Genomic DNA, 16,073 nt, shown 5'->3' on the forward strand with positions numbered 1-16,073 from the left:
ATAAACATGGATCACATGGAGAATACCAATCTCCCCCCCCATCACTATAACTCGGATAGCTCTGGGCATTCGTGAATCTGGCATCTTTGGCAAGCCACAAAAATTTTTCCAGGTAGCATCTGCATGCTTGCTGCTACTGCTCATACAGCTAACAGCCACACTTCAAGTAGCCAGAAGTAGGGGAAGGCACTGTTCATATGTGACTATGTGCATGCGTGTGATCCCAATGGCAACTGCTGAAATGAACCAGTTGTGTCATCACACTAGTCGAAAGCACTTTGTTGTTATGAAACATTGCACAGTCTTCGTCTTACGGCCTTTGACACATTTTATTGTTGGCAGATGCTGGTGTGTGCATGGCATTTTGTTGTTGTAAATGGTACATTTTCTTTGCATCTAAAGTTTTATTTTGATGTTATTCTCTTGTGTATGTTATAATGCTGCGTATTATTCTAAAGTAAAATTTTTTGACAGAGTATTACGTCTTACCAGTCAAAATTGCGAAAAATTTAGCTGATAAAACAATGAAAAATTCCCGGCTTTTCCCATGATGAAAAAATTCCCATGTTTTTCCCAGTTGTTCAGGGGAGTATACACACTGTATATGATCCTCTAGATGCACTGTACCACAATAGAGCATGTCTACAAATGTTTAATTCTTGCTTGATATGTTTTACATAAATGTGCATATAATTATACTTTTGATATGTGTATGTATCACATTAATGGTAAAAGTACAACATGTGTTTCATTTGATTGCAGTTTTTTTACTATTTCAGCATGCCAGGAAGGACAGTGCTGAGATAATAGCCACATACGTCAGAGCAGTTGTGTCGGCAGGGACAAGTGGAGACTGTAAAAAGGTGTTTTGCATCTTTGTGATCGCACTATTGTGAAACAGCTACCCTCATTACTTAATTTGCGTGAATCCTGTCATGTACAAATGACAAAGTACATCCACTGCAATGAAATTCTTAAATTTCTGTGGATATTCAGGCCTCAACTTCATTAACAGGGTTGTATTTCTCTGCCTTCACCCCTTCTTCCAAGCCAAGGCCAAACCCAATTCCTACTCCTGGTATTATGTCATTCTTCCCTTCTCCTAATGACTCAGGCAGACACTGGCATCGCTAAAGCTGCACAGATAATTATGTCCACCATGTGTAAAATCCCATTAAACATTAAAATAGACAATCATTTCCTTGTACTAGCATTACATAAAAAAAAACACATAGTCCACAATTCTGTAGAATCATAACATAATTTCATTGTAGCTGCACAAGGTAACAATAACTGCTTAAAAAATATGAAGCTAGATCTCTCAGAAGTTTCAATATGAGTGAATAGCAGCTTTACAAAAATATCAACTTTCACACACAACAGTGTAATGAACATACAAGCTGGTGGTTCCGAATATGTACCCTTGGGGCACTGGTGCAGACTTACGCATTATGTGTATCGTGTAATAGGGCTATTGAAAAATTTGGCAGCTGTACACTTGTGAAGACTTTTATATAATAGGTGTGGGGTGTAATACTGGATTTAGGCTATAGACATGCAGTCAAAAATGTCTGTAAGTAATCAACCTGAAAACAGAGGACACCACGCTCACAATTATTCATGTTAATGTGTGCTCAAGACTGCACGGATAAAATATTAAAAACACAGATAAGACATTTTTACTGAAACCGATTATTTACTGTATTAACACAACAGGAACTGTTACTCATCAGAACTTACTAACTTACTTTCAATATTACACTTAAAATACAGTGTGTATTTTATATCACTTGCTCCTAGTTGACTTCTGAGAACTAATTGTACATTTTGTTTGTTTTTCTTCACTCACTATCTTTCACAATGACAGTTCTCATTTTCTGGAGAGTTAAAACATCAGCTTTGTCAAAATAAATTTGTCCCATACACTCGAAATTCAGATCGATCCATTTCAGTGGTTCAGTGTGCATGATAATCATTTCCTTGACTACTCTGTTTTTGCTCTGTTCCTCTACTGAACACACATTGTTCACTATATCTGTATCACTTAACTATTCTAATCCTGGTTTGTAGGCTTCACTGTTTAACCGCTCACAGACTGTTTTGTCAAAAAACTATTTGCAACCAAAAATTTGTATTCTAAATGGAAATATTTGTTGTAAATGCAACAGAATAAGTCAGGTTTTGCTTTTTTTAATTTTTTTTCCAAAAATCAACTAACTGAAATTTAACAATGTAAGAACTGTCTCGTTGTCTATGTCTTCCCAATTAAAAAATTGTATTCTGCATGAAAGTATTTGTTCTAATTGTAACAGAATAAGCTTAGTTTCTTTTCTTTATTTTAGTTTTTCAATAGTCATCAAACCATGCAAGGATAATCCACTGGCTGGATCATCAGAAGATCAGTGTATTTTATGCAGTGAAATCGTATTGTCCTAAGCAAAAGTAAAACTAAAAAATGTAAAAACAAAGTAAAGAGCACAGCATTTTAAAGGATAAAATTTACATAAGTATGTAATGCATAGAGTAATAATCTAAAGCTATGTAATAAGCACTGGGCATTTATGACATATACATAAAGCTTGGAAATTTCAAGAAAGCTGCATGCACGAACAACACACTCTCACATGTGGGTACAACATTAAATGACAATAGCACTGACAAACACACACCTGTACAGCAACACTGTCTCGGTTGATTACAATTGTACAAGGGTAGAACCAACTACAGAATTACAAATATGATGTGCTCTAGCAAAATTAAATCAAACAAAACTGTCTGTGTGATACATTAGTGTAAGAGTAAAGCACTGGATTGGTAACGAAAAGATTGCGAGTTCAAATACGCACCCAAACATTTTTTAGGCTTATTGTTATTTAGCTCTAAGAAAACTCTGTGCTTGTAGTAATGCAGTCATAAAATGAATGCCTTAATTTTAGTTAGTAGTAACCCTTTCATCAGTTTTACAAAGGAAGTGTTTTGCTGTTTTATTTCCACATGCATTACTATAAAAACCTGAGAATTTATATAAATCATTATTCCTTGCTTTTAGTTGTTGATCAACGTACTAAAATGCAATGGAGATTTGTCTTGTCCATAAGCGTACAGAATTGGAATCTGTGAATTTTTCTGTAGCTCAAAGGAAAACACATTCAATTTCAGAGTAACGTAACAATACAGAAGGATTCCCCATGCACGATATCATCAGGAAACAGCTAAGTATTATAAGAGTCTAATAAGATGTATTTCTGCTGCTAAATTAAATCAACTGCATAAGAGTGTTGAAACTTTCAAAGCAAATACACTGGAAAATACGGGATGAAATAATGACAATACATTTAAAAGGATAGACTGCTACTAACTATATAGTGGAGATGAGGTGTCACAGACAGACGCAAAAAAAAGACTGCTAAACAAGTCGGCTTTCATCAAAAGGCATTCTTCTGGATTAGACAACATACACACACACATTTGCACAAACACAACTCACACAGATATGACCACTTTCTCAGGCTGCTGAGTCTGGTCTCAACAGGCAGAGACAGTGGTCATGTGTATGCAAATTGTGTTTGAGTGAGCATGTGTCTAATTCAGAAGAAAGCCTTTTGGTTGAAAGCTTTTGTTATTCCTGTCTGTGATTCAGCATCTCCACTACATGGTGAGTAGCATCTATCTTTTTCATAATATTGTCACTGGAGCAAATATCTTGTATACTAATTCTGGAAAAGGAAGAGAGACAGTATTTTGTTTAAGAGCTAGTTGGACACACATTATTACGGCCACAGAGATAAGGCCGTTGTCACACAAATGCTTGCACAATAAGATCCTGCTGGGATGAGGGCATATCCTAGCGTGGTAAGATACCTCAAAGAAGGCAAGAGCTGATACCTGTTACTTTATAGCCTTTACAGGGGGGTATAGAGAAATGGGAGGGGGGGGGGGGGGTAAACTCTTGCAGCTGTGTTGCAGTGCAAGACAAATCTTTCCTTGGTGAGTGCTTTGCACCGAAAGGACATGCTACATGCTTGTCAATACCACAATAATGTTAGGAAATGCTTCCAGTGAAAAAAGACAATGGTGGGACGTTGCTACCTCTCACTAAGGTGAAACACAGAACCACAGGTGCATCAAAGTTCGCAACTGTCATGAAAACAGGGAAGCTGTAACAACAAATCTAAGAACTTTATGAAAAAAGAGACAATTCAAAAAGCATGTGATGCATATTGACAACTTTCAGGGAGGTGCATTTCAACATCATATTTATAATTACCACCTCAGAAAGGAATATCAAACCCTCGATAAATCGAAGTCTTTCTGCAAAAAGCAGAACTTTTTAGATAGGGAAAACTGTCAATGCTAAATGTAGTGCATGGCTTAGGCTTCAAATAGAGGGAAAAAAATAACAGAAGAAATGTCATAATTGAGAGAGGTGTTATTGTAGCATGGCGGTGTACATTTTTTAGGGCAATATCAAAAGGAAACTTTAATGATATTGGTTGGCTCAACAAAGCATGGATAAATGCATGCAATTCAATTAATATAGTTTGGGCAGATGTGTCAGTAACTGGCACTATGCCACAACCCATTTGTAGTAAATTAATTCTTCTCCAGGCAAATAAACTCGAGGGTTCATGTAAAACTTATTTTATTTAGACTGAAAAAAAAAAAAAAACTTAATTACCATGAAGGAATCAATGGAGACTCAATTCAGTGATGCTTTAAGAACTCACATTTGAAAACTTGAGCATGCCTTCAGTAATAATTCTGGACAACGCTTTGTACCATTCAAATAACTTCAATAAGGTATATACTGTAGCTTCCAGAAAATAATACACTATGGACTGTCTATAACAAAAAACTGTTTCCATACTAGACCACTGTAGAAAGATTGACTTACTGGATGTCGTGGCTCAGAATAAACCACTCTATACGTTTTAGATGGATTGGCAAAAATATATGACCATAGAGTTCTCAGAATACCCCCACATCACTGTCACTTCAGTTTCGATGAACTCATATGGACTCAGGTTAAAGGTTGTGTAGCAAGGAACAACGAAAAATATATGTTATCAGAGTTGAAAGATTTACAAAGGACGCTACAACCCAAATTTTGTCGTCAGATTGGTATAATGTTGTAATACACAGGAAGGAAATAATAATGAAAGCATGGGAAAATAAATGTGTAATTGAAAGTTCCCTGCTCATTGTGTTACAGTCACGTCACCACACACACGAGAAAGGGAAACACTGCACCACACGTTCCCTCATTATACAAGATATCTGCTAGGGATCCCCTTCTCTGCTTGGGAGCTGGTACTGTGACTACTGTGATGAGAAGGCAACAATTATTTGCTTGCAAATTTCAGAAGGAGGTAACAATGACATTTTAGGTTTTCTGCTTGGGAAACTGTAGCAATAATGATGTTAACAACATTTTGTTAGCTAATAACTAGCAAATTGTATACCAGTCTGAACTATTTATTTTGCATTTCAAAACATTATTTTGCTTGTCAAAACAAAGCATTTCTGTGATTATTCCTGAAACTGAGAAATACTGAAGGGAGGTTTTTACTTGTTATGTTCTGTGAAGGTTAATTAACTCTCAATGCATTATTTTTACTTTATAAGAACAGTTTTTTAGACAACTTTAGCCATGGAAGACTATATGTAAATTAATATTCACGGGCTTGACAAATGTGGAAATTTAATAGACACCAAAATCCACCTTTTTTTTTGCCATCATCAATTTCCCTCATTTCTAGTAGTTAGTAGTTTTAGTAAAAAAAAATATGTTAAACTAACATGTTCCATGTCATTACAAAAACACATATTCATGATCTATGGAACAAATACTAATAGTGTAAACATTTTAAAATGCCGATCTATCAGGCTTTTTTTTAAGGGGGTTGAGGGGATGAAAATAATACTCTATTCATATCAGCTGTGCAATGGTTCCAAAAAGATATTTTTCATTGCAAGTTGTATTTTTTATGATTAGCATCATACAAACATTTAAAACACAAATCTTGTTGCACTATGGACAAAATAGCATGAATGAAAATTTAAACCAACTGAATGGATTGTAAATAAAACAAAATTCAAGAGAAATGAGGCACAGAAATAATGAATTCAATGAGACTGATGAAAATAAAGAATGATAAAACAGAAAAAAATTACATCAAAATTAATAAATAAAAGCACTTAAAATCACTTGGACAAAAATTCAAAATGTAAAAAGAATTAAAGAAAGCAAAACAAGAGCAAATAAAAAAGCCAATACAATGATGAAAATGATGTGACAAAGGATTAGAAATAAAAATATTACCATTGTACATGTTAACTGAGAAACAATAATAACCATTTGCTTTGATAAACATATCAAAATAAAAAGTTTCGAAGCAGCTGGCCAGATTTGAACCCACGACCTTCTAAATGTCAGGAATGAATCGTATCCATTACGCTATACTACTCCTCTGCGTAACACTATTATATTTAAGCCTCTAGAGCAGTAGCCATCAAACTGTGGCCTACAGACTGCATACAGCCCACGGACTGCATACAGCCATATTTCATAATAATATGCATCTAGCAACCAATGTCTGAATCGGAAAACATCAATGAGTATTAAGAGCTTCTTAAGAGAGTAGTCTTCCTGCTTAGGAACAAACACAAATGCAGAGTCCGTATTATTTTACAATGAGCTTAATTGTAATTGACACTTGCTAATTTGGCTCAGAGCTTAGTAAAGTTGGCCGCCAACCTCAGGAGCAGAGGGGCAAGTAATGTGGCAACTGCAGGCTTAGAGGACGTGGATGTTGAATGTTTTACTGTTTGTCCCCAGTACTGACAAGCCATAGGAGTGTGTGCCTCATGCTGATCAGCTTTCATGGTATAAATATCAAAGGGAACTAACAGACTGCCAGTCAGACAGAGTAGGACAAGCATTTCAAAGGCCTGCTAACAGAAGAAAGGGCAGAATACAAGGAAATAAAATAGGATATAGAGAACCAGGACACAAAGAAGTAGAGAAAATACTTCGAAAGACCTATGGAAGGCAGCTACCCAAATTCAAATGGGGAAATCACGAGGGCCTGGAAATGTACCAATAGAGTTAGCGAGGTATGGCATAAGCATTCTGTATTAATGTCTGAGCACGCTATTTATTCTAAGTATGTGGTACAGAGAGGAAATTCCGACAGAGTGAAACATAGGGTATCTAAGCCCTGTTCATAGAAATGGAAACAAGGAAGTGTCTAGGAACTATAATACCATGAGTGTCATGACAGTTCAGTTGACATGATATATGGGAAAATTTTAACATCTAGACTGGGAAGATTGGAACTGAAGTGGAAGAACAAAGTGGTTTCCAAAGAGGTAGGTCTTGTGTAGATCATCAAGAAGAGACTGGAAAAAATTTAAACAGTCATTTGGTCCTGGTCAGTCTTGAGAAAGCATATGACAGTGCCATTAAAGATATTATTTGTGGTGTTGTGGCCAGGAGAACTGCCAAAAATTTACAAAAGAAATATCATAAACCTCTACAAGTCTGCAGCATGTTTCATTAATGTGGGAGCAGAAATTTCTAGTGACACCTTTTGAATAATTAAAGGACAGAAACAAAGATGCTGTGTCCCACACTCCTTAAGAAGTATGTGCAGAAGGCAATGGATCTCAGGTGTAGAAAGTGCATAGGCCTGGGGAATGAAGTAGGAAATCAGTGTATGTATGCACTTCTCTGTAAATGAAGAAGAGGATATATCTTTCTGCTTAGCAGCTGGTTGGAAGAAGGTAAAAAATAGAGTTTGGAAATTAATTCCGAGAAGATGGAATGTTCATGTTGTGGAGAGCAGGGAAGTAACTTGGACACTGATGGTCATCAAATTACAATGGCTGAAGAGTTTCAGTACCCGGGTAGTATCCTATCACATCATGGAAAATGAGGCCTAAATACCAAACAATGGATCATGCAGGGAAGAGCAGCTACCCCAAAATTAAATCCTACACTTTGGTTCTCAAAACTAAGATTTAAGGTTAAAATGTGATTAAATATATATGCATCATAGAACCAATAAAAAGTTTTGGGAGCGAATGTTGGGAACTCATAGAAAAAAGTAAAAAGAGGCTTAGAGTTTTAGAAATGAACTACTTGAGAAGACCATAAAAGAAATAAGGAAATAACAGATAGGGCACAGAACAGACTTGTTATACACTGAAGAGCCAAAGAAACTGGTATAGGTTTGCATATTCAAATACAGAGATATGTAAGCACACAGAATACGGCTATATAAGACAACAAGTATCTGTCACAGTTGTTAGATCAGTTACTGCTGATACAATGGCAGGTTATCAAGATTTGAGTGAGTTTTAATGTGGTGTTATAGTCGGCACACGAGCAATTGGACACAGCATCTCCGAGGCAGTGACGAAGTGGGGATTTTCCCGTACGACCATTTCATGAAAGTACCGTGAATATCGGGACTCAGGTAAAACATCAAATCTCCGAGGTCGCTGTGGCTGGAAAAAGAACGGGACCAATGACAACTGAAGAGAATCATTCAATGTGACAGAAGTGCAACTCTTCCGCATATTGCTGCAGATTTCAATGCTGGGCCATCAACAAGTGTCAGTGTGCAAACCACTCAATGCAACATCATCAATATGGGCTTTTAGAACTGAAGGAACAGTTGTGTACCCTCAATGACTGCATGACACAAAGCTTTACATCTCAGCTGGGCCCGTCATCACCAATATCGGACTCTTGATGACTGGAAACATGTTGCCTGGTCAGCAAGTCTCACTTCAAATTGTATCGAGCAGATGGATATGTACAGCTATGAACACAACCTCATGAATCCATGCACCTTGCATGGCAGCAGGGGCTGTTCACGTTGGTGGATGCTCTGTAATTGTATGGGGCGTGTGCAGTTACAGTGATATGGGACCCCTGATACATCTAGATACGATTCTGACAGGTGACACATACCTAAGCATCCTGCCTGATCACCAGCATCCATTCATGTCCATTGTGCATTCTGACGGACTTGGGAAATTCCAGCAGGACAATGTGACACCCCACGCATCCAGAATTGCTACAGAGTGGCTCCAGGAATACTCTTCTGAGTTTAAACACTTTTGCCGGCTACCAAACTACCCAGACATGAACATTATTGAGCATATCTGGGATGCCTTGCAATGTGCTGTTCAGAAGAAAACTCCACCCCCTCATACTCTTACAGATTTATGGACAGCCCTGCAGGATTCATGGTGTCAATACCCTCCAGCACTATCTCAGACATTAGTGAGTCCATGCCATATCGTGTTGCAGCACTTCTGTGTGCTCTCGGGGGCCCTACACCATATTAGGTAGGTGCACCAGTTTCTCTGGCTCTTCAGTGGAATATAGAATAGAAAGAAGACAGCTAGGATGGTTTGGGCAAGTCAAAAGAATGGAAGAAGATAGGTAGCCAAATGACAACTACCTGGATAGAGAAGAAGACAAAGACAAAAAAAAGGATCGCTAAGGGATATCCACGAAGTGACATAAAGAACAGCAATAGAAGAGGATGAGGAAGAATGATGAGATTGAGGTGTTTTGATGACAGCGATGTGACACGAATTGACAGCTGTACGACCGCCACAACAAGAAGTGAAGTAACATGTATTTGTGAATGTGCATTATAGAGAAAATTGTCTTCAAATGTGGTACATATTTGTAGGAAGGAAAGTAAAATTAAATTTAGGCTTTTGTAATACAACAAAATGAGTACAAGGTAAACATTTAGTATACATCTGTGATCATGCCTCACATTGTATAATGTGTTTAATTATACAATTACTGTTATTAATGAATCATCCACTCACACAGAGAACAAAACAATACTTCTTCAGGCAACTACAGTGTTACAAGTTTGGCATCGCTAAGTGTGGCAACAATATGAAACAGGGAATGGTCTATACAAAGTGTTCCGAATGGTGCCAATTTTTAATGTCCAGAGGCCAACTTATAGTCTCCTTAATGTATCTTGTCTGTTGTGGGCTCATAACGTACTAATTTGTGTGGGTTATCAATTAATAATAAGATCACTACATATTCTGAATTCAAGTATCACAAATTTCCTTTAGATCGAAAAGCTTATGTCCATGAATCAGCATGATTTTAGGAAGCACTGCCCATGTCAAACTCAGTTTGCCCTTTTCTCACATGATATACTGCAAACTCTAGATAAACACAACAGACAGATTCCATATTTTTAGATTTTTGAAAAGCATTTGACACATTGGCCCACTGAAGACTGTTAACGTAGGAACATGTGCACGGATATGTGAGCAACTTGAAGACTTCTTAAGTAATAGAAGATAGTACATTGGTCTCAATGGCAAGTGTGCATCAGAGACAAGCACACTGCAGGAATGCCCCGAGAAAGTGCGATAGGACCATTATTATTTTCTATATACATACAATCTGGTAGATAGCGTGGGCAGCAATCTCCGGTTGTTTGCTGACAATGCTGTGGTGCACAGGAAGGTGTCAAAGAAGAGTGACTGTAGGAGTGTACAAGATGACTTAGACAAAGTTCTAGATAGTGTGATGAACTGCAGCTGGTTCTAAATGCAGAAAAATGCAAGTTAATGTGTATGAGTAGGAAAAACAAACCCACAATGTTGGGATACAACATTAGTAGTGCCCTGCTTGATACAGTTACATCATTTAAATATTTGGGCGCAATGTTGCAGAGCAATATGAAATGGAACAAGCATATGAAGACTGTGGTTTATTGGTAGAATATAGGGAAAGCATGGTTCATCTGTAAAGATGATGAAATACAGGATGCTAGTGCGACCTATTCTTGCATACTGCTGGAGTGTTTGTGATCCACACCAGGCCGTACTGAAGGAAGACATCAATGCAATTCAGAGGCACGCTGCTAGATTTGTTACCAGTAGGTTCAAACAACACACTAGTATTATGGAGATGTTTTGGGAACTCAATTGGGAATCCCTGAAGGGAAGGCAATGTTCTTTTGGAGGGACACTATGCACATTGAAGTGGATGTTCTGCTAGAAAAGCTACTCAAGCATGTATGCTCCTCACCTAGATTAATAAAAGTAATTAATACCTTATACTTGCGAGTGTTGGGATATGGTCCTATCTGAGATGTTATTTAATAAAATGAGGAAGATTTCCTTTGCCTTTGTATTAAGCAAATGAATAAGGTGCTGCAGTGTTTCACACTTTACCTGGCTGCCACCACGGGCAGTGCCTGGAACCTATGACAAGAGCGGACTCGCATCTCGCACATCGCAAAGGGACCATTGTATTCATCTTTGAATAGGGAAGATTGGAGTTTTAGTGCTTGGCTTAATTTTCTATGAATTGATAAGCCAATGACTTCAATACATAGGCGTCATCTATATATGATTGCATAAAATAAAAATCATATGTGAGGCATGCATCAGTTTGCACAGCAATATGAAAATCTTGTAAGGTGGGTGCTACGCAGCTTTTGCAGGGAGGGCCAAAAGTCACTACCCATCAGGATAGTCTTCCAGTAGCCCGTCTATGAGATCAGGTCTGTAATGTGTGAATTCTGCCTTATGTAGAAATCTCTGTTTAAGACAGAGCTTCTGAGCAGACTATTTAGGGCTCTGTATAACTGCTTCTAAAACTTTAAGCTTAGTTTCATAACTTATTGATGGTGTGCCTGATATGTGACAACCCGCTGCAGATCCACTTTCCTCAAAATGTTTCCACAATCTGCAGACAGCCTTCTGTGTGGATGAAACAGTGTTGAAATTATTATTACGCTCATTTATTATTAAATTATAGCCACCTTAGTACTACGTTTCCAAAGCAAAAACTCTTTTCTTCATCAGAAAACATCTTCACAACACGTAAGAATCAACAACAAACAATGTCAGAGATGTCTGATTTAACAGCAGTGTGTTCTGGTGTTTGTATCAATAACTTTCTAACAAAAAATAGCAGTGCACTCTGGTGTTATTACAAAAAAATGAGATTACCTTAATGTTTTCAACAGGTACAATGGGTAATGACTTTTGCCCAAACCTATACATATTCAATAAAAGACGTCTTGCTTTACACTGTGAGCTGCACTTTAAAACTATTTAATTGCCAACCGGTATATGGGCATATAACCATTGTAAGTGGCCTGCAATATGTACATCTACATCAAATGTTGTGTGTGTCAAGTATGAAAGCTTTATGACGCTTAGATTGATGTGCATCTCTGTGGAACACAGGCACACCTGCCTTCAGTTCCACGTTTGTATCTCATGACAGTAGTGTCGAATATGACCAAGACGTGTAGCTGTTAAATAATTTACAGCTATAGAAAACAATGGAAACTCCAGGTAAGAACATCAACAACGCAGGAAAAGTAAGATTGCTACTTACCATAAAGAAGACACATTATGTTGCAGATAGGCACTTTTAAAAGACATGCACGCTACACAACGCGTCGTAAGGAGTTCCCGTGGGAGTGTGTTCCAGTGTTCCTTTCCTCAACCAATGAGACTGACTACTGCTGGATGATTGTCGGTGCCTGTGGATATTCTGCAATATGTCTTCCCGATGCTTCCTGTATGAGCTCGGTGGTATTTAAGTTGCGGGAAAAGGCAGACCAGTCCATTCACAAAATATCCTCTCCGGAGCATATTGATGCAGTTGTGCATTGTCATCCATAAAAACGACGACAGAGCTGAATGCACCCCCCGTAAATATGCACACGAGAAGGGGGCACAGTGTCACAATAACATTAATCAGTGAGTGCACTGTATTAAAAGATCTGGAGGTCAGAACGACCGTGCACCACTGTGCCTCCCCACACCGTATACCAGGACCCCGAAACAATCACGTTCGACAGTGCCAGTCGTATCCTCACACAGCAAGAGCTGGGAGCACGTACTGTAGCCCAGAACCTTGTCGAATGTAATCGTTTTGGTGGTCCTAGTGTCACTGTGTGACCAGTGTGGGGAGTCACAACGTCGCGTGGAGACTTACTGACCTCCAAATCTTTTAACCATTACTGTGACACTGTACTCCATTCCCACGTGCAGTTTTTCAGGGATGGATTCAGCCCCGACTTCACTTTTACGGATGACAATGCGCGACCCCCATCGAACAGCGCAAGTGGAGGAACTCTCGGAACGAGAGGATATTTGTCGAATGGACTGCCTCTACCTTAAATCTCATTGAACGGGTGTGGGATAAGTTGAGGAGACATCTTCCAGCATGTCCATATGCACCAGTGTCCTTCCTCCAGTTGTCAGCCGTACTGGTGCAAGAATGGAATGCTCTACCACAATAATTCCTTACCAGCATGGAGCGCATTGCAGAGCACATACAGCCGTCCGTGGTGATTACACACCCTATTAAAACTGTGTCCCTCCTTTGTAAACTCCAGGCGACCAATGTAAATCGTAGTGACTTCAGCGTAATTCTTGTTTTTGAATAAAAGTGTCACTTCTGTTCATCTCACTGTGCATTTCTTGCAATTACTTTATTAACTGCACTGTACAGTTCTCTGTGTATATTGTCCAAGTTTTGTTGAGTTATTTTACTTGCCAGTAATACATCATATGACAGTTACTTTTGTCCTTAAGTTTTACAGACTAGTGTACTTTTAAAAATCAGCTCATTGTAGAGAGCAGGTTCTATTGGATCAAATTTTATAGTAATGATTCAGGGTACCCATCTGACTAACGTAACTATACAACATCAACAGCATTACCACACAAACGTACATCTTTCAACAATGAATACCCCCTCCCCAACACTCATTCACGTGTGAATGCATGCACATGCACACGCAATATAACTTCACATTTCCAATTTCCCAATCATACAACAACAGTACATAAATAACTTTCTCCTATAGTGGTTCAAATGGTTCTGAGCACTATGGGACTTAACTGCTCAGGTCATCAGTCCCCTAGAACTTAGAACTACTTAAACCTAACTAACCTACGGACATCACACACATCCATGCCCGAGGCAGGATTCGAACCTGCAACCGTAGCGGTCGTGCGGCTCCAGACTGAAGCGCCTAGAACCGCTCGGCCACTCCGACCGGCTCTCCTACAGTAGGACAGGTGTCTAATATTTCATGTGAATGAAAGTTGTATAATAGGTACTACTTCAATTTCTTTTTCGAGGTGTTATGCATAAGTAACTGAAGAAAATTACTATTTAAACAAACAATGCACATGCACAATTTAACCCAGTTCACTCGCCTTTTGCCTTGTCCTCACATTACTATCGCCACCATATAGAAAATTTGAGGTAACATCTTGAAGCTTATTCACACTGGTATTCTGGCATATTTTTGCCTTTAATCTTTCCAATTTGGTCGGAATTTTGTTAAGCAACTTGGAGGCTTGATCTGGATAATGATGTTTGTTGTTAGAGAGTACACTCATGTCAGCTTGTGCTGCAGCTTTTGGAAGAATCTACAAAATGGGAGCAGTTTTCATTAAGCAAAGAGCAGTTAATATATTAAACACCAAAGTTTCTAAGATAATAAGTGTCCATCTTAAAGTGGATAGGTCTAAGAAAATTAACCACCACAAATCAGTTAACAATGTTTATGGTGAAAAAGTGTAAACAAAACAGCATTTTGTGCCATCACACAGTCATCAAGTAAAGTTCTGAGCCTTCCACATCCTTAACTTATTAGTGGCATACATATATGATCTCCACCGGAAGTAAAAATTCTCTCTCTCTCTCTCTCTCTCTCTCTCTCTCCCCCCCCCCCCTCCCCACAACACACACACACACACACACACACACACACACAGATATATACCATATTGGGCTAGTACCTCTGAGAGAAACAACATGTCAGAGAACAGCTAAGACACAGCATTTAGATTAACTACAGAAGGATACTACGCTGAAATGAAACTTCCTAATTATTGTATGGAAACAACACTGACATAGTTTGCACAAAGATGTTTCCATTCACAATGTAACAAATTTAACAAACAGAAACACAACTAATTAATATTAATGAGCAACGAATATTATGTCAACATTTATGTACTGATCTGTATTAATTTTGCGCAATTGTTGAGCTTTCAGGTTGTTACTGAAGTGAGGAGAAACCATAAACAATATGCTTCAGTTTGTCTACAGTATTTAATGTTATTTCTTCTAGTTTTACATAGAATAGTCATTTTTAAGCAGAGCTGTTTTAGTCACTAGTACATAGTTTCTCGCGTATCCCTTCAGCTAGTGCAGCAAGTTGAACGTCACGCGATTGGTCAATACTGCATCGAGCACTTCAGCATATCTGGAAAGCTCCAGCCTATTTGAATGAGAGTATTGTTTGCTAAGGCCTACTGGAGTTGTTCAAAATAAATTCATATGATGCTTCAATACCAAACTACTTCTGTAAATGTAAGACGATCACTGTATTAATCTATTAAACAATGTAAAAATATATCTAAAACAAAGATGATGAGACTTACCAAACAAAAGCGCTGGCAGGTCGATAGACACACAAACAAACGCAAACATACACACAAAATTCAAGCTTTCGCAACAAACAGTTGCTTCATCAGGAAAGAGGGAAGGAGAGGGAAAGACGAAAGGATGTGGGTTTTAAGGGAGAGGGTAAGGAGTCATTCCAATCCTGGGAGCGGAAAGACTTACCTTAGGGGGAAAAAAGGACAGGTATACACTCGCGCGCGCACACACACACACACACACACACACACACACACACACACACACACACACACACACACACACACATATCCATCCGCACATACACAGACACAAGCAGACATTTGTAAAGGCCAAATGTCTGCTTGTGTCATGTGTGTGTGTGTGTGTGTGTGTGTGTGTGTGTGTGTGTGTGTGTGGAGGGGGGGGGGGGGGGCGCATGCGAGAGAGTGTATACCTGTCCTTTTTTCCCCCTAAGGTAAGTCTTTCCGCTCCCAGGACTGGAATGACTCCTTACCCTCTCACTTGAAACCCACATCCTTTCGTCTTTCCCTCTCCTTCCCTCTTTCCTGATGAAGCAACTGTTTGTTGCGAAAGCTTGAATTTTGTG

General features: G+C 38.5%; 1 protein-coding gene across 1 annotated transcript in view; it reads right to left on the reverse strand.

The window, feature by feature from the left end:
- Positions 1–16,073, reverse strand: part of LOC126210488 (uncharacterized) — a 347,809-nt gene that overhangs the window by 125,117 nt on the left and 206,619 nt on the right. Inside the window, exon 29 of the mRNA XM_049939722.1 lies at positions 14,251–14,466. Coding sequence (XP_049795679.1) covers positions 14,251–14,466 — 216 coding nt within the window. The remainder of the gene's footprint in view (positions 1–14,250; positions 14,467–16,073) is intronic.

The sequence above is a fragment of the Schistocerca nitens genome, chromosome 10 (genome assembly GCF_023898315.1).
Source record: "Schistocerca nitens isolate TAMUIC-IGC-003100 chromosome 10, iqSchNite1.1, whole genome shotgun sequence".
Lineage (NCBI taxonomy): Eukaryota > Metazoa > Arthropoda > Insecta > Orthoptera > Acrididae > Schistocerca > Schistocerca nitens.